Source organism: Sciurus vulgaris (assembly GCF_902686455.1).
Source record: "Sciurus vulgaris genome assembly, chromosome: 5".
Taxonomy (NCBI): Eukaryota; Metazoa; Chordata; class Mammalia; order Rodentia; family Sciuridae; genus Sciurus; species Sciurus vulgaris.
The window spans coordinates 9958901-9979179 of record NC_136465.1 but is presented as its reverse complement, the minus strand read 5'-3'; the positions used below and the strand labels follow the sequence as shown (position 1 = coordinate 9979179).

The 20279-nt window shown below is 36.4% G+C and overlaps 1 protein-coding gene across 1 annotated transcript in view; it reads left to right on the top strand.

Moving 5' to 3' along the window:
• The window catches only part of ESCO2 (establishment of sister chromatid cohesion N-acetyltransferase 2), a 31359-nt gene extending 15766 nt beyond the window's left edge, over nucleotides 1-15593 (top strand). Inside the window, exons 10-11 of the mRNA XM_079140589.1 lie at nucleotides 4836-5011; nucleotides 15325-15593. Coding sequence (XP_078996715.1) covers nucleotides 4836-5011; nucleotides 15325-15457 — 309 coding nt within the window. The 3' untranslated portion in view covers nucleotides 15458-15593. The remainder of the gene's footprint in view (nucleotides 1-4835; nucleotides 5012-15324) is intronic.
• The last annotated feature ends 4686 nt before the right edge of the window (nucleotides 15594-20279 follow it).

Here is a 20279-nt window from a genome sequence, read left to right as displayed (position 1 = left end):
CGAACCCAGTGTCTTACACATACTGGGCAAGCGCTCTGCCACTGAGCCACAATCCCAACCCCTTAATTAGAATCTTTAGATACTAATTAGCAGTGTTCTAGAAAACAGTCTCTTTTTGTGTTAGATATTTTTAGAAACATGGCTGATTTATATTATTCTTTCTTTCCATCCACCAGCTTTATTAAGATATAACTGACAAATGAAAATTGTATGTATTTACAACACACAATTTGATATTTTGAGATATGAACACTTTGAGAATTTACTAAATCAAACCAGTTAACATTCATCACCTCACTTTGTGATGAGAGCATTCAGTATCTGCTCATTTGCAATTTTCAGGTGTACATTAACTATAATCAACATGCTATACCATAGATCTTCAGAACTTGCTCTTCTTGTCTAAATCATAAATCACACTTTGTGCCCTTTGACAGCATTTCCCCCAATACTTCCCTCCCCCACCTCTTAGCCCCTGGCAACCATGTTCTACTCTCTGCTTTTGTGAATTTAACTTTTTAGATTCTACATTTAAATTAGATCATGCCATATCAGTCTTTCTCGGCTTGACTGATTTTGTTCAGCATAATATCCTGTGGATTCATCCATGTTGCCACAAAAGAGAGGATTTCATCTTGTTTTTTAGCAGAATAGTATTCCATTGTGTATGTGTCCCACCTTTTCTTTATTCATTGATAGACACTTAGGGTGATAATATCTCGGCCTGTTGCACACCTGAAAATTGCAAAGTATGCATGGAATCTGGATACTTTTGGTAATACAGATATTTTTAAGAATATTCAAATTCATGAACATGAGATATCTTTCCATTTATGTTTGTCCTCTCTAATTTCTTTCATTAGTGTTTTATAGTTTTTGGTATATGGTTCTTTTATTCCCTTATTTAAATTTGTTTCTAAGTATTTTAGTTTTATTGATGTTATTGTATATGGAGTTGTTTTCTTTATTTCTTTTTCATATAGTTAATTCTTGTTGTATAGAGGTGCTGCTGATTTTAGCATGTTGATTTTGTGTCCAGTAACTTCTCACTGAAATTATTTATTCTGTTAGTGTTTTGGAGAAGTCTTTAGGGTCTTTCTATATGTAAGATCATGTTTTGTGCACACAGAAACTAACTTCTTTTGATTTGGATGTCTTTATTTCTTTTTTCTGCCTAATTGTTCTGGCTAGAACTTCCAGTACTATGTAGAAAAGAAGTGGCAAAATTGGACATCCTTGCCAGGCACGGTGGCATACACCTGTAATCCCAGCCGCTTGGGAGGCTAAGGCAGGAGAATCACCAGTTCAAAACCAGTGTCAGCAACTTAGCAAGGCACTGAGCAACTCAGTGAGACCCTGTCTCTAGTGAAATATAGAAAAAGGACTGGGGATGTGGCTTGGTGATTGAGCACCCCTGGGTTCAACCCTTAGTATCCAAAAACAAAAGATTGGACATCCGAGCCAGTGGGCTAGGATGGGAGGATTGCTTGAGCCCATGAGTTGAAGACCATCCTGGGCAACATAGTGAGATTCCATCTCAAAAAAATTAGAAGAAAAAGAAAAAATGGACATTTTGTTTTGTTCCAGACCTAAGAGGAAACATTGGGAATGATGTTAGCTCTGGGCTTGTGAAATATGTATTGAAGTACATTTCTTCTCTGCCGAATTTGTTGAGAAATTTTATCATGAAACAACACTGAATTTTCTCATTCTTTTTCTGTATCTGTTGATATGTTATTTTGTCAATCATTCTGCTAACATGGTGTCTAATGTTTATTAGTTAAACATTCTTGGATCCCAGGGATGATCATGGTGTATGATTCTTTTAATATGCTGTTGAATTTGGTTTGTTAGTGTTTTGTTGAGCATTTTTGCATACGTGTTCATCAGAGATATTGGCCTTCAGTTTTCTTTTGCTGTAGTGGTCTTATCTGGCCTTGTATCAGGGTGATGCTGGCCTCCTAAAATGAACTTGGAAGTAGGTAGTGTATAGTGTATTGATTTTTTTTTGTTTTTTCCAAATTCACTCAACCAATCTCTTTTGATAGACAGATTTAGACCACTTACATATAATACAATTATTGATAGGTTAGGACATTTTGTCAATGGTTTTCTGGTTGTTTTGTGTATCCTTTGTTCCTTTCTTCCTCCTTTGTGATTTGATGCTTTTCTATGGTAGTGCGCTTTGGTTTCTTTATCTTTTGGGTATCTATTATAGAGTTTTGCTCTGTGGTTAGCATGAAGCTTACAAAAACATATTTATTCTAATCCACTTTAAGCTGTTAACAACTTTAGGTGGCAAATAAAAGCTCTTTATTTTTACTCCCCCCATACATTTTGGAGATCACTGTTTATATCTATTTATATTGTCTATCCATTATCAAGGCCCTTTCCTTGTTGATCTTAAAGAAGTAGACTGTTTATATAGGATTAGTAGACAAACGTAGCCAAACTAACTCATAAATCTTCTCTCTACCAAAATCATTCATTCAAAAGCAGTTTTCTTGATGGTAGTTAAAATTCAATTAAATGCATACCTATAAGGGTAAGTTTAATTAAAAAAACAGTGACAATACCAAGTGTTAGCAAGGATACAGGAAAACTAGATCTCTCATACGTTCTTAGTAGGAATGTAAAATGTTACGGCCACTCTGGGAAAAGTTTATAAAGTCTAACATATATTTATCCTTATCACCCACCAGTCATATTCCTGGGCTTTTTTTCTCAATGAAACTTGTGTCCATACAAATCTGTACATGGATGTTTGTAGCAGCTTTATTTGTATTAGCTAAAACCTGGAAGTGAAGTGACATTCAGCAGGGGAATAGTTTTTAAAAAACTATGGCATATTTATACAATGGAATGTTCCTTAGCAATAAAAAGGAGTACACTACTGACATGTGTAACCATGTGGATAGGTCTCAACAGTATTATGTTGAGTTAAAAAAGCCAATCTCAAAAGGTCACATGCTGTGTGATTCAATTTATATGACCTTCTCAAAATAACAGTTATGGAGATGGAGAACAGATTAGTGGTTGCTGGGAATGAGTGGGGTGTGTGGAAGGGAAAGTGGATTTGATTCTACAGAGCTACAAAGAGAAAGACTTTTGTGGAGATGCAATAATTCTTTGTATTGATTGTGGTGGTAGCTCGATGAATATAATATCATTGAAATAGAATAGATATACACACATTGCATCAAGTTGATTTCTTGGTTATGGAAGATGTAACCATTGGGGGAAATGGGGTGAAGGACACATATATCCTCTTCATTACTACTGTTTCATCTTTTTATGAATATCTATTTTTATTTTTTTATTTTTTGCTAGCAGATCAGAGACCCCCCACCCAGAAGATCCTTACCATGATTAAGAAGAACCCCCCCATATTTGTATCATAAGTTTCTCTCTTTTTTTTTTAAGGAGAAATAAGATTTTAATAAAACAATATTTCCTAGTTTCCAGTGATTCTTTTTTCTTTTTTTTTATTAAATTTTTTTTTATTTTTACAGACACATTTTGATTCATTGTACACAAATGGGGTACAACTATTCATTTCTATGGTTGTACACAATGTATATTCACGCCATGCATGTAATCATACATATATATAGGGTAATACTGTTTCATTCTACTGTTTTTCCATCCCCACCCCCTCCCATCCCTTTTTCCTCTACACCATCCAAAGTTCCTTCATTCTTCTCTTTCCCCCGCCACCCCCCATCATAATATATTGTCATGCACTTATCAGAGAAAACATTCGGCCTTTGGTTTTTTGGGCTTGGCCTATTTCACTTAGCATGATATTTTCCAACTTCATCCATTTACCAGCAAATGCCATAATTTTATTCTTCTTTATGGCCGAGTAATATTCCATTGTGTTTATATACCACAGTTTCTTTATCCATTCATCAACTGAAGGGCATCTGTGTTGGTTCCATAATCCAGCTATTGTGAATTGAACTGCTGTGAACATTGATGTGGCTGCATCACTGTAGTATGCTGATTTTAAGTCCTTTGGGTATAAACCAAGGAGTGGGATAGCTGGGTCAAATGGTGGGTCGATTCTTCTACACTATCCAAAGTCTGTGGTCAGTTTACTGACTGTGGTCGGACAATTGGGAGGTGAACCTTGGGCAGTGGGTGATAGATAGGTGAAAGACAGGCGATGGACAGGCAAGAGGCAGGCAAATTGTGGATGATAGGCGCCTGACAGTGAGCAATCTGCACTCAAAAAGGTGTCTATATGCTGACTGACTGCAGGTGATCGCAGTAGACAAATGGAGTAAACAGCAGGGGATCCATAAGCAGCAAAAACTGCCTCACCAAGAAACATATCCTCTGCTTGAAACCCGAGTTACGGAGCAACAAGAAATGCAGCCTCCCTCTAGTCCGCCATCTTGGATCCTCTGTGAATCTGTTTTTAAATAAACTTTTTAAAATTTAAATGTCAACCAAATTTCCTAGGTAACGTGAAAATCTTCAATTCTTTAGGCTATCATATATACATATTAGCATGGAAAGGATCAGGAAAGTTTATGTGCTTCATGAGTTTGGTTTTTACAGAGCTTTTAATCAAAAAGAGGAAATTTTCCTGCTGATATGGAATGAATTAGAATGGGGGAATATCTCAACACCACTAATTTTTGTAAGTATTGTAACTTAAATGGACAAGAATTCCGCACATATCAAAGAATTTTAATATTTTTTGGTGGAGATATGATTAACTTCATATCATAGGTTTGTTTTGTTATCCTTAGTATTTTTTTTTTTTTTTTTAAAGAAATGTAAACTCATCTGTTTTCACCTGTAGATGCTTTTGAATATCATTGTAGGCCTTCCGTCTCTTGTCTGAATCAAGTGGCCCAGAATCCTCAAGCTCTAAAGAATGTCCCAGAGCTTGGCAATGTTCAAATGTGCCTGAACCTGCAGTTTGTGGGATAAGTAGAATCTGGGTTTTCAGACTGCAGAGAAGAAAGCGCATTGCAAGACGATTGGTGGATACTGTCAGGTAAGAAAACATAAATTGGATCTTGACTTTGAACCTTGGAGTCTTAGCTTTCCCAGAACTGGGAAATACTGGCTGTTGAACCAAAGGAAGAATGTTTGCAAAACACTTACATTAATACTGTCAGAATCAGGGTAAGTCAAGTGTTGGCATGGGAAAAAGTACTAGATACTCAACATTCTAGGCCAGCGCTTTTTAAACTATCTATATCACAGACCAAGACTATATAAAATAAAATGAAAATGGATTGCTAGAAAAATGAAATGGAAAGTCAAAATCAGGAAATAAGGGTTGGGGTGTAGTTCAGTGTTAAAGAGTACTTGCCTAGCATGCATAGGCTCTGGGTTCAATTCCTGCTACTGACTAAATAAAGAAAATAAAATACAAGATCAAATTTTTATTAGATTCAACTAATACAAAATCATATTTCAATGAATATGGTTGATATAAACAAAATGTAAGTTTTAAAAAGGGTCAGAAATTGTATATGGTCATTGACCACATGTGTCTCGGTAGTTAATACTTGGCATAACTGATAAGTATAACTAAAAAGGGAATTACCAAGACAGCCCACAAAATGAGAGAAAAATTTTGCAATTCTTTTCTCTACTAAGGGTCTAGTATCCAGTATATAAAAAGAATTCTTACAATACAGCAGTAAAAAGAGTTTAAAAATGGGCCAAAGATTCCAGCAGACATTTCTTCAGAAAAGAAATATAAATAGTTGATGAGAATGTAAAAGGATGCTCACCATCTTTAGTTATCAGAGAAGGTACAAACCAAAAGCACTGTGAAATGTCACTGCACACACACTAGGAAGACTGTCTTAAAAAGGAAAATAAGTGTTGGCGACAATGTGGAGGAAGTCGGAACCCTGGCGCATTTGTGGTAGGAATGTAAACTGATGCAGCTGCTGTGGAATACAGTGGCATTTTCTCTAAACGTTGAATTATTATCCTGTGACCCAGCGATTATCCTGGGTATATGCCCAAGAGAAATGAAAGCATATGTCCACACAAAACCATGTATGGGAAGGTTTATAATGGCATTGCTCCTAATAGCCAAGTAAGTATAAACATGTTATCAGCGAGGGGTGAATGAAGCATATCCGTACGATAATGATGCAGTATTCATCACTCAACCAAGGAAAGGAATGAAGTACTAATACATGCTGTAGCACAGGAGACCTTGAAAACATCATGCTGATTGAACTAAGCCAGTCTCAAAACACGTCGAGTTGTACATACACGAAAGGACCAGAATAGGCAAATCTACAGAGACAGAAAGTAGATTCTTGGTTTACAGGGAGTGAGGAAGAGGAAATTGAGAATGTATACAAATGGATACAGGGTGATCAAAATGTTCTGGAATTACGTAATGGTTGTGAACAATTTTGGTGAGTAAAACAGAGTTGTATGATTTTAAAGAGTGAGAGTGATACATGAATTATAACTCAACAAAAAATTAGTGATTCTCCATTTTGAATTATGTAACCACTTTAACCCTACATATTGATTTTTAAAGTTTTAACAAGACGGACTAGGTTTATTTATTTTTTTTTAATTGTAAACAAATGGGATACATGTTGTTAGGTTTATTGTTAATATATCTGATCTGGATTAGAAAGATGAATTTCATAACATTTTCTTCTGTATATAACTCATGAATAGATAGCAGATTAAACACCAATAACCACACTTTGAATAGTTCTTTTCAAATCTTTTGAGTTCTATGCCACTTTTTGAATTTAGGTTTTATTTTTTTTTTTATTTTTGGTACCAGGGATTGAACCCAGGGCCACTTTACCATCAAGCTACTTCCCTAGTCCTTTTTATTTTGAGACAGGATCTCACTAAGTTGCTTAGGGCCTCACAGAGTTGCTGAGGCTTCTCTCAAACTTGCAATCCTCCTGCCTTAGTATCACAAATTGCTCAAATTACAGATGTGTGCTACTGTGCCTGATCCAAGTACTATGCCACTTCTAAAGAATGAACAGCAAACTACTATGGGGATTCAGTCATGGGCTATAATCCTAGTCAATCACACATATTTACAAAGGGATCAATTAGAAAATTTGCTGACTGTAATAATTTTGATAGTTGTGAACCAACTATTTTCCTATATAGGTTAAGCAAACCTAATCTAAAATCTGAAATACTCCAAAATCTGAAACTTTTTATAGTAAACAGTAATATCTGAAAAGTTTTAGATTTTAGAGCATTTGATTTTAGATTTTTAGATTAGGAATGCTCAACAAGTAGAGTCTATACAAATATTCCAGAATTCAAAAGAATATGAAATCTGAAATACTTCTGGTCCCAAGCAATTCAGATAAGGGATATTCAACCTATATTTTATATTAAATGATAGATAAATTGGATATGAGGAATGCCAAAATCAAACCTGCTTCCACCACACAGTAGGCTAATGTTTTTTAAACATCCATATGAATCACCTGGGAATGTTAAAATGCAGACTGTGATTCAGTAGGCATGGAGTGGGGCCTGAGATTCTGCATTCTTAGTAAGCCCTTGGGTGATGCTGAATGTTGCTGATCTGCAGATCATACTCTCAGTAACAAGGCAATATTATCTGTAAGCAATAATGAATAAAAGTAAAGTGCCCTCAGTGGAGATAGAAACATTCATTTGACAGAATGCCTTTTCTGACACATCCGAATTGGTATAAGTAACATAACTGGTAGTTTTGTATATGAGAAGCCTTAGATTGAATTCTCTCTTCCATACAGTTGACATATGTGTGAGTCCTCATGGAAGATTAGCGATAAATTTTGTGTTCCATTATACTAAATGCTACATATTCTAATTGAATCCAATTCTTTATTTTTTTACATTTATTTTTATTGTAAACAAATGGGATACATGTCGTTTCTGTTTGTACATGGAGTAACAGCATACCATTTGCATAATCATACATTTACATAGGGTAATGATGTTTGATTCATTCTGTTATTTTTTCCTCCCCCCCACCCCTCCCACCCCTCTTTTCCCTCTATACAGTCCCTCCTTCCTCCATTCTTGCCCCCCTCCCACCCCCCATTATGTGTCATCATCTGCTTATCAGCAGATCATTTGTCCTTTAGTTTTTTGAGATTGGCTTATCTCACTTAGCATGATATTCTCCAATTTCCTCTATTTGCCTGCAAATGCCATAATTTTATTATTCTTTATAGCTGAGTAATATTCCATTGTGTGTGTGTGTATATATTATATATATATACACACACATTTTGTGTATATATATATATATATATATATAATATCACAGTTTCTTCATCCATTCATCAATTGAAGGACATCTAGGTTGGTTCCACAATCTGCCTATTGTGAATTGAGCAGCTGTGAACATTGATGTGGCTGTATACCTGTAGTATGCTGATTTTAAGTCCTTTGGGTATAGGCCGAGGAGTGGGATAGCTGGGTCAAATGGTGGTTCCATTCCAAGTTTTCTAAGGAATCTCCACACTGCTTTCCAGAGTGGCTGCACTAATTTGCAGCCGCACCAGCAATGTATGAGTGTACCCTTTCCCCACATCCTCTCCAACACCTATTGTTGCTTGTATTCTTGATAATCGCCATTCTAATCGGGGTGAGATGGAATCTTAGGGTGGTTTTGATTTGCATTTCTCTTCTTACTAGAGATGTTGAACATTTTTTCATGTTTGTTGATTGCTTGTAGATCTTCTTCTGTGAAGCGTCTGTTCATATCCTTAGCCCATTTATTGATTGGGTTATTTGTATTCTTGGTGTAGAGTTTTTTGAGTTCTTTATATATTCTGGAAATTAGTGCTCTATCTGAAGTATGAGTGGCAAAGATATTCTCCCACTCTGTAGGCTCTCTCTTCGCATTGCTGATAGTTTCCTTTGCTGAGAGAAAGCTATTTAGTTTGAATCTATCCCAGTTATTGATTCTTGCTTTTATTTCTTGTGCTATGGGAGTCCTGTTAAAAGGAAGTCTGTCCTAAGCCAACAAGTTGAAGATTTGGACCTACTTTTTCTTCTATAAGATGCAGGGTCTCTGGTCTGATTTCAAGGTCCTTGATCCATTGTGAGTTGATTTTTCTGCAGGGTGAGAGATAGGGTTTTAGGTTCCTTCTGTTGCATGTGGATTTCCAGTTTCCCAGCACCATTTGTTGAAGAGGCTAACTTTTCTCCATTGCATATTTTTGGCCCCTTTGTCTAGTATGAGAAAATTGTATTTATTTGGGTTTGTGTCTGTGTCCTCTATTCTGTACCATTGATCTACCTGTCTATTTTGGTACCAATACCATGCCATTTTTGCTCCTATTGCTTTGTAGTATAGTTGAAGTTCTGGTATTGCGATACCCCCTATTTCATTCTTCCTGCTAAGGATTGCTTTAGCTATTCTGGGTTTCTTATTCTTCCAGATGAATTTCATGATTGCTTGCTCTATTTCTGTAAGGTACGTCATTGGGATTTTAGTTGGAATTGCATTGAATCTGTATAGCACTTTTGGTAGTATGGCCATTTTGACAATATTAATTCTGCCTATCCAAGAACATGGGAGATCTTTCCATCTTCTAAGGTCCTCCTCAGTTTCTTTCTTCAATATTTTGTAGTTTTCATTGTAGAGATATTTTACCTCTTTGGTTAGATTGATTCCCAAGTATTTTATATTTTTTTGAGGCTATTGCAAATGGAGTTGTTTTCCTCATTTCCCTTTCATCTGTTTCATCGCTTGCATATAAAAATGCTGTAGATTTATGCGTGTTGATTTTATTGCCTGCTATTTTGCTGAATTCATTGATGAGGTCTAGAAGTTTTCTGGAGGAGGTTTTTGGATCCTCTAAATATAGAATCATGTCATCCGCAAGTAGTGACAGCTTAAGTTCCTCTTTTCCTATTCGTATCCCTTTAATTTCTTTGGTCTGCCTAATTGCTCTGGCTAGAGTTTCAAGGACAGTGTTGAATAGAAGTGGTGAAAGAGAACATCCCTGTCTTGTTCCCATTTTTAAATGGAATGGTTTGAGTTTTTCTCCATTAAGAATGATGTTGGCCATGGGCTTAGCATAAATAACCTTTACAATGTTCAGGTATGTTCCTACTATCCCTCTTTTTTCTAGTGCTTTGAGCATGAAGGGGTGTTGTATTTTGTCGAATGCTTTTTCTGCGTCAGTTGAAATAACCATGTGATTCTTATCCTTAAGTCTATTGATATGATGGATTAAGTTTATTGATTTATGGATGTTAAACCATCCTTGCATTGCAGGGATGAACCCCACTTGATCCTGGTGCACAATTTTATTAATATGTTTTTGGATACGGTTTGCCAATATTTTGTTAAGGATCTCAGCATCTATATTCATCAAGGATATTGGTCTAAAATTTTCTTTCCTTGATGTATCTTTTCCTGCTTTGGGTATGAGGGTGATATTAGCTTCATAGAATGAGTTCGGTAGGTACCCTCCTTTTCCATTTCCTGGAATACTTTGAGAAGTATTGGAGTGAGTTCTTCTTTGAAGGTCTTGTAGAACTCGGCTGAGAGTCCATCTGGTCCTGGGCTTTTCTTGGATGGTAGGTTTTTAATGGCTTCTTCTATTTCATTGCTTGATATTGATATGTTTAAATTGTATTTGTCATCCTGGTTCAGTTTGGGAGGAGCATATGTCTCTAGAAATTTAATCAATGTCTTCAGTAGTTTCTATTTTGTTGGAATACACATTTTCGAAGTAGCTTCTCATTATGTTCTGTATCTCAGTGGTGTCTGCATTATATTTTCTTTTTCATCATGAATTTTAGTAATTTGAGTTTTCTCTTTCCTTCTCTTTGTGTGGCTAAGGGTTTGTCTATTTTGTTTACTTTTTCAAAGAACCAACTTTTGTCAATTTTTTGAATTGTTTCTTTTGTTTCAGTTTCATTGATTTCAGCTCTGATTTTAATTATTTCCTGTCTTCTACTACTTTTGCTGTTATTCTGTTCTTCTTTTCCTAGGGCTTTGAGCTGTAATGTTAGGTCATTTAGTTGTTGACTTTTCATTCTTTTCTGGAATGCGCTCCATGCAATGAATTTTCCTCTTAGTACCGCTTTCATAGTGTCCCGGAGATTTTGATATGTTGTATCATCATTCTTATTGACCTCTAAGAATTTTTTAATCTCCTCCCTGATGTTTTCTGTTATCCATGTTTCATTCAATAGCATATTATTTAGTCTCCACATGTAATTTCTGTTTTTTATTTCGTCATTGATATCTACTCTCAGTCCATTATGATGTGATAGAACACAAAGCAGTATCTCTATTTTTTTGCATTTCCTAAGGGCTGCTTTGTGGCATAATGTGTGGTCTATTTTCGAGAAGGTTCCATGTGCTGCTGAGAAGAAAGTAAATCCGCTCGTTGATGGACGGAATATTCTATATATATCTATTAAGTCTAGGTTATTGATTGTGTTATTGAGTTCTATGGTTTCTTTGGTTGGTTTTTGTTTGGATGATCTGTCTAGTAGTGACAGCAGTGCATTAAAGTCACCCAGAATTATTGTGGTCTATTTGATTCCTGAAATTGAGAAGGATTTGTTTGATGTACAGGGATGCACCATTGTTTGGGGCATAAATATTTACTATCGTTATGTCTTCCTGATTTATGGTTCCCTTAAGTAGTATGAAATGTCCTTCTTTATCCCTTCTGACTAACTTTGGCTCGAAGTCCACTTTATCTGATATAAGGATGGAAACCCCCGCTTTTTTACTGGGTCCATGTGCGTGGTAGGTTTTTTCCCCATCCTTTCACCTTTAGTCTGTGGATGTCTTTTTCTATGAGATGAGTCTCTTGCAGGCAGCATATTGTTGGGTCTTTCTTTTTAATCCATTCTGCCAGTCTATGTCTTTTGATTGATGAGTTTAGGCCATTAATGTTCAGGGTTATTATTGAGAAATAATTTATATTCCCAGTCATTTGGCTTAGTTTTGGTTTTTAAGTTGGCTTGGTTTCTCCTTTGAGTGGGTTTTCTCTAAGGTAGTTCCTCCCTTTGCTGACCTCCATTGTTGCTTTTCATTTCCTCCTCATGGAATATTTTGTTGAGAACATTCTGTAGTGCAGGCTTTCTATTTGTAAATTCTTTTAACTTTTGTTTATCATGGAAGGATTTTATTTCATCTTCAAATCTGAAGGTTAGTTTTGCTGAGTATAGTATTCTTGGTTGGCAACCATGTTCTTTCAGAGCTTGAAATATGTTGTTCCAGGCCCTTCTAGCTTTTAGAGTCTGGGTTGAGAAGTCTGCCGCGATTTGTATTGGTCTCCCCCTATATGTAATCTGATGCTTTTCTCTCACGACCCTCAAAATCCTTTTTATTTTGAATGTTAGGCATTTTCATTATAATGTGCCTTGATGTGGATCTGTTGTGATTCTGTGCATTTGGTGTTCTGTAAGCCTCTTGTATTTGATTTTCCATTTCATTCTTCAGGTTTGGGAAATTTTCTGATATTATTTCATTAAATAGGTTGTTCATTCCTTTGGTTTGTATCTCTGTGCCTTCCTCAATCTCAATAATTCTTAAATTTGGTCTTTTCATGATGTCCCATAGTTCTTGGAGATTCTGTTCATGATTTCTTACCATCCTCTCTGTTTGGGCGACTTTATTTTCAAGACTAAATATTTTGTCTTCATTGTCTGAGGTTCTGTCTTCCAAGTGGTCTAGTCTTTTGGTGATGCTTTCTATTGAGTTTTTTATTTGGTTTATTGTTTCCTTCATTTCAAGGATTTCCGTTTGGTTTTTTTTTTTTTTTTTTTTTTTGAGAATCTCTCTTTCTTTGTTGAAATGATTTTTTGCTTCCTGCAGGTGCTCTTTCAGCTTATTGGAATTATCATTCATTGCCTACATTTGCTCTCTTATCTCATCCTTTGCTTCACGAATCATCTTAATCATGTATAATCTGAAGTCCTTTTCTGACATTCCTTCTCACATACTGTCATTGGATTCTATTAATATAGATTCTACTAATATAGAATTTGTTTGGGTAATTTTCTTCCCTTGTTTTTTCATGTTGTTCATGTATCTTCCCCTCTAGCAGTGCAGATCTGGGGTATTGCAGATTTCCCCCTATAGGCTTATAGTGGCCCTATAGGTTTCCAAAACCTTTTCTGATGATGAGCTTCAAGTCTCAGGATAGTAAATATTTATTTCTGATAATGAGCCAGCGTCTCAGGATGGGATTTGCCCCACCTAAAGATCGGAGCTACAGCTTCCAGAATTATCCAAGATGGCCACTCTGGCTCCAAATATGTTGACAAATGGGGAGCTGCAGCTCAGGGTGTGGACGTGGTCAGCTGGAGGTCCTGGAGGCAGGGTGCGGTTGGTCAGGCAGGGGTCCTGGATGTCTGGTGTGTTTGGTTGTGGTTGCGGGATCCTGGAGGCCGGGGTGCAATCAGTTGGTCTGGGGTCCCCGTGACAGGGCTCAGTCAGTTGGTCTGGGGGTCCTGGCGGTAGGGAGCAGTCAGTCGATGTGAGGGCCCCAGAGGCAGGGAGTGATTCTTCGGGCTGAGGGATCCTGGAGACGGGGCTCAGTCAGTCTGGCCAGGGTCCTATGGGGCCTGGCTGTTGTCTCAAAATGGCGGCAGCCACTTGTAATCAGACCTGCAGGTACTGTGACAGTGAACTTCCAGGCAACAGTAGGCAGCTGGTGCTCCACTGGCAGTCGGCGATCAGTTTGCTGACTGTTGTCGGAGGATCGGGAGATGAACCTCATGCGTTGGGCGATGGATAGGTGTAAGGCAGGCAATGGACAGGCAAGAGGCAGGCAAATGGCAGATGATAGGTGCCTGACAGTGAGCAATCTGCACTCAAAAAAGGCATTGATATGCTGGCAGACTACAGGTGATCACAGTAGACAAATGGGGTAAACAGCAGGGGATCGATAAGCAGCAAAAACTGCCTCACCGAGAAACAAATATCCTTTGCTTGAAACCCGAGTTACGGAGTGACAAGGAACGCAGCCTCCCTCTAGCCCGCCATCTTGGATCTACCCCAGTTCTTTATTTTTATCCAATTTTTTTATTCTGAAATAAAACTATCAAGAATAGTAAAAAGAATCCTTATATACCTTTTTTTCATTTTGGTACTAGAGATTGAACCCAGAAGCACTTAACCACTGAGCTATGCCCCCAACCCTTTTTAGTTTTTTAATTTTTTAGTTTTGAGACAAGGTCTCCCTAAATTGCTAAGGCTGGTCTGGAACTTGGAATCCCCTGGCCTCAGCCTCCTGAGTTGCTGGTAGAGGCATGTACCACCATGCCTGGCCCCCATCCTATGTAATTGTCCAGATTCATCAAGTTAGCATTTTACCACATTTGTTTATCCAAATGTATCTTTGGTTGTTTTGGTTTGGAGCTGGGAATCAAACCCAGAGCCTCACGCGTGCTTGGCAAGCATTCTACCACTGAGCTACTTTCTCAGCTCTTTTTATTTTGAGACAAGGTCTTGGTAAGTACCTTGCCATTCTCCTGCCTCAGCCTGCCAAGCAGCTGGAATTACAGGTTTCATCACTGCACCTGGCTAGGAGATGTAATGTTGATATTATGCTTTTATCTAGTTGATAGTCCATATTTCAGTTCAATTGGTTGTTTTAAATGACCTTCACAGCAGCATATACTTTGCCTTGTATAGGATCACATTGCATTTGATTATATCTCTTTCATCATCATCTGTCTTATCTGCACATTTCTCAGCCCTCCTTTGTCTTTTAGGATATTGAAAAATTTGAAGAGTATAAGCCAGTTATTTTGTAGAACATTCCTCAGTGTGGTTGAACTCTTTTAATCATTTTTACTTTTAATCTTAGTTGAGCAGGATCAAAGAGAATTATACTCAATATGCATATTTGTTTTTGCCTTCTCAAAGCTCTCAATTATATGTTTTAGTTGAGAAAAATAGTTACTGTTAAAATTTTATTTTTTTATGTTAATTAAATGTGGCTTCTAATTAGCACTAACATCTCACATTGGTCGTTTATTTCTAGGGACAGCCTAGAGTCAGCTGTTATGTGGTTCCCTTTGCTTCTCAGAATTTTTTTTTTTTGGACCTATTTTCTCATCTGTGAAATACTGTCTCTAAAATCTAAGGCATTTTCTCAGCAAAAAGTAAGGTTGAGGGCTGGGGAGATGGCTCAGTCGGTACAGTGCTTGCCTTGCAAGCATGAGGCCCTGGGTTGGATCCCCAGCACCGCAAAAAAAAAAAAAAAAAGTAAGGTTGATTTGCTCAAGAGTATTTACTTAAATTATAATAGTGTTTAATCAGAATATTAAGTTGATTCCATTGTTAAATTATCTTTTCTTCTTTTTTAGGAATTGCTTCATGTTTGGCTGTTTTCTCAGCACCAATGAAATAGCATTTTCTGACCCAACACCAGATGGAAAGTTATTTGCAACTAAGTACTGCAACACTCCAAATTTCCTTGTGTACAATTTTAACAGCTAAGGCCAACTATAAAAGCAGTTACACATGGATAAGCTCACATAACTCCTTATCATACAATATAAACTACTATTGAAATAAGAAATGCCAAGACACACACACACACACACACACTCTCTCTCTCTCTCTCTCTCTCTCTCTCTCTCTCTCTCTCTCTCTCTCTCTCTCTCTCTCTCTCTCTCTCTCTTTCTCTCTTTCTTTCTCATAGTTTTGTTCCTTGTTATGTGCTGGAAATCCAGGGATAAATTTGGTGAAAATTATCTGGGGATTTAAAGAAAGGAAATATCTTTGGGTAACATACTTATAGCACTGTGAGTCCTTAATTATGAAACTTTATAACTGGGAAATAACTGGCCTCCATAAGAACATTGACCACATAAGGTGGTTTTCTACAGATGTCTTTTAAACAGTTATCTTTCAGAGTAGTGCATTTTTAGTCCAGGATTATCTCATACTCCATCAGAAGGAAGGAGGCAAATCTAAATTCAGGCAAGCAATTTCTATACCCAGTTTTTAAATAAGGTAGAATTTCTGAGTTCTTCTCAGAGTTCTCACTTCACAAGCATTTATCTGTAACAACTCAGCTGAATATTTTTAGTTTTTAGTAAGAAAAGACAGTAAGGAATGAGTAAGATATCCTGTACTCCTTTATGCAGAACATAATTCCATAGCTTAATGTTTTAATCTTGAAAATCAAATGGATATCTTTCATCACATTGAATCAAAATTATACATAGTAACTGCACTATTGTAATTTTTGTCGAATGAAAATGCAGATACTGCGGGGCCTGGTGGTGTATGCCTATTATCTCAGCAACTCAGGTGGCTGAGCCAGGAGAATCAAGTTGGAGGCCAAACTCAGCAATTTAGTGAGGCCCTAAGCGACTTAATGAAACCTTGCCTCAAAATAAAAAAAAAATAAATAGAAAGGGTTGGGGATATGGCTCAATGGTTAATGCCCCTGGGTTCAATCCCTGGTACCAAAAGAAAGAAAATGCTGGTACTACCACTTAAGGGACCTGGTTCTTGGTGACTGGAGTAATTAACAAAATGAATGCCTACTTGGATTAGATGATTATTTTGGCTTCATGTTTTAAACATTTTTTGCTTCACTTGTCTTCATTCTGAGATATCCGGCAAAAGTCCAAAATATGTGGTAACAGAACCATGGTTACTAAATATATGTGAGCTGGTGTACCAGAGACATGACATTATGAAAATACTGTACACTTAAATGTGCACACATTTTTCCAGTATTATTCTTGAATATGTAACTGAAAAGCAAAAATTATTCAGATTATTTTGATTCTTTAAAATCATTGAACTACTATCTAACCATAAGAATCTGAAGAAATAGTTTTCCAGTTTGTGTAACTCTGTAGAATCTGTTCATCTGCAATCTTTATTTGCCTATAAGTTAACATGGTTCCAAATTTTAAAGCCTGGACTCCACAAAGAATGTGAAAGTGTTAAAATGTGTGCAATTGTGAAAACAATGTTATTTTCTGCACTGCTATTTTTTAAAATTCTTTTAAGAGATTTTATTTAAAATTTTTTATTAACATTATTTCATTTGCTCATTGCTTTTGTGATGAATCAGTTAATTCTTAACATTACATTTGTTCTCTTATTCAATTGAATGCTCTGATTTATTTTTTATTAAGAATAGTAGATACTCTTTGAGGAAAAAAAAAGAAAAAATTGGATAATATAAAATAGATATTACCCTAAAAAGCTGTTTCTCTATAATTCTTCCAGTATGAGTATACATATTACTTCAAATTAATTAAATACACACCTGATCACTTAGGTATGTCTTTTTATATCCACTTGTACTCTAAATGCATGTCATAATTTGCTGTTGATAGTTTTGGTGTTTTGGTAGTTTTTGTTGTTTTAATCAAAGTATTAACAGTACACTGAAAGGTCCTCATAGCAATGAGACCCCTACAGCAGTGAGCACTTCTAGCATCCAGATCTTGGTTTCTCTACAAAAAAGAACAAGAGGTCCTTGGAGAAATGGTTCAGTCTAGAGCTGGGGCCATGAATGTTCAAGATGAGGTGTGCCTTAAAACTGTCAAAGTGATTATAAACAGTGAGAGTCTGAGAAACTATCAGAGCCAAGGGGTCATGACTCCTAAATGGAAAGGGGTATCCAAAATAGGGTGCTGAAATTGAAAAAGTTCATTAAGTGAAAATAAATAAATCTTAATAAAATATGGACTTTAGTTAATTGTGTACCGATATTGGTTTGTTGATTGTGGTAAAAATACTCTAGTGATATAAAACGCTAATAATATGGGAATTGTGGTATGAGTTATATGGAAACATTTCTTGCAACTTTTCTGCAAATCAGAGTGTTTTTTAAAATTTATTTTGAAGTGTACATCTGAGAGTTATCACAAAGGAAATACCTTCATAACTACCAACGTTAAAAAACAAAACATTGCCAGCACCTTAGAAGTCATTTTTTTACCCTCTTAATTCTTTATTAGTTTCCTCAAATTGTAGTTAGTTTTTTACATGACACCTTTTGTATATTTTGAACTTTCTATAATTTGATTCATCCATATTGTTGCATGTAACTCATTTTTAGTGCCATATATTTCATCTTGAGAACATAATTTTTCTATATTTTTGGTGTGCAATTTTAGGTTATGACTATTCAGGTCTGTTGCCCTTTTATGTTTCATGTCTTTAACTTATTGATGTTTAGTTGTTTACATATTCAAGATATATATTTGTCAGTTTGATGGGTTAGAAATATTTTCTTCTACTTTGTGACTTTTTTCTTTTCTTTTGTATTGGAGATTAATCTCAGGGCACTTTACCACGGAGCTACATCCCTTATTTTGAGACAGGGTCTTGCTAAATTGCTGAGGCTGGCCTCAAACTTCCGATGCTCCTGCCTCATCCTCCTGAGTTGCTGGGATTCCAGGCATGTGCCACCATGCCCAACTATATTTTTAATTTTCTGTCTTTAATCTTGAAGTTCTTTAGTGTTATTCAGTTTGTCCATCTTTTCTTTGATGATCGATGCTTTCTTAAGAAATCTTTCCCTAAGATCATGAAGTTGTTTGTATTAATTGTCTTTTATTTTCTGTGTTCGGGGCCTTACTCAGTAAGATTTTCCCACCCAGGACTAGCAAATTCTCAGAGATAAACAATTCTTCCTTCCCCTCAGTGCTGGTCATCGAATCCAGAGCCCATTCCACCAACCGAATCCTAATTATTGGGCTGTCAAATTCAGGGCCATTAACTACCTGCCTTAATCACCCCAGGGCCCAGTATCAAACAACTAAGAACAGCACCCCAGTCACAGCTTGCTGGAATTTACAAGGCTTTGTTGCCCAATCTGGCCTCTTAAGTCATGATTCTCCTACCACAGCCTTGCAAGTAGCTGGGATTACAAGTGTGTGCCACCACACCCAGGATGTACGTTTTCATATTAAACTGGTTATAATCCAAAAAAAGATGAATTTTTAAAAATCTTTTGCCTGCAAACATATCTCCATTTTAGTTCACAATCATTTATAGTTTTGTCTTACATCAATTAGATTTGATACTTTTAAGGAGTATATTTTTAAAGCTTCATACTTGATATGACTGACATCTCTACATTGCCTACATTGACCTTGCAATCTTCAAACTTTTTTTGTGTATACAACTCAAAATCATCTATGAATGATTTCTTTCTTTTAGAATCTTTTGTTCTTGCAATATTGTCTAAGACCTCCAGTCCATTATAAGGTTGAGTGAGAGAAGTGGGCATCTTAGTTTCACTCAGATCTCACAGGAAAAGCTTTCAACGTTTCTGTTAATTGTTTTTACTATAGCATTTTTGTAGATAGGGAAACCCTTTCTTATAAGATCCCACCACTGTATGTTCCCAAGAACATCTTCAAGAGATTACTGGGACTTTATATAAGTCTTTGGGATAATTGATTTTTCTTCACCATGTATAACTGCTTTTTTTTTTTTTTTTTTTTTTTTTTTAAATACAGGGTCTCACAAAGCTGCTTAGGGCCTTGCTAAATTGCTGAGGCTGGCTTTGAACTTGTCATCCTCCAAATCGCTGAGATTACAGGCATACAATGGCACTGTTTTTGAATGTTAAATCAATGATACATTCGACTTGGTCTTGATGTTTTTGTTTCTGGATTTGACCAGTATTTTGTTTAGGATTTTCATTTGTTCATGAATGAGAATCTTTGTAGGGTTTGTAGTTTCCTTTTTCTTTTATTATATGTCTTTTTTTCCTTTCCAGATAATCAATTTATTAGTATTTTTAAAGACCCAACTTTGGCTATTTGTTTGTGAGGTTTTTCTATGCATGAGATTGTTTTATACATTTTTGCTCATTTCTTTTCCTACTGGAAGGGAGGTACTGTTGCTGAATGTGTCCTCCCAAAATTCATATTGAAATCCTAATCCCCAATGTGATGTTAAGAGGTGGGACATTTGTGGGTGATTAACTCATTAGGATGAAGACCTGAGTGGGATTAGTGCCTTTATAAAAGAAGCCCACGGGAGCTGCCTTAGCCCTTTCAGCCATGTGTGGTGCCATCTGAGGGAATGGACCCTCACTAAGACACCACCTTGATCTTGGGACTTCCCAGTTTCCAGAACTGAAATTTGTTTTGCAGCATCAGGAATCTAACCCAGGGATTCTCAAGCACACTAAACAAGTGCTCTACTAGTGAGCTATATTCAAAGCCCAAGAAGTGTATTTAGTTACAAGCTACCCAGCTTATGATAGTTACAGATGATGTAACTTATGATAGATCTAAAACAGGAGGCTTATTTTGTTTATCCTAAGTACTTG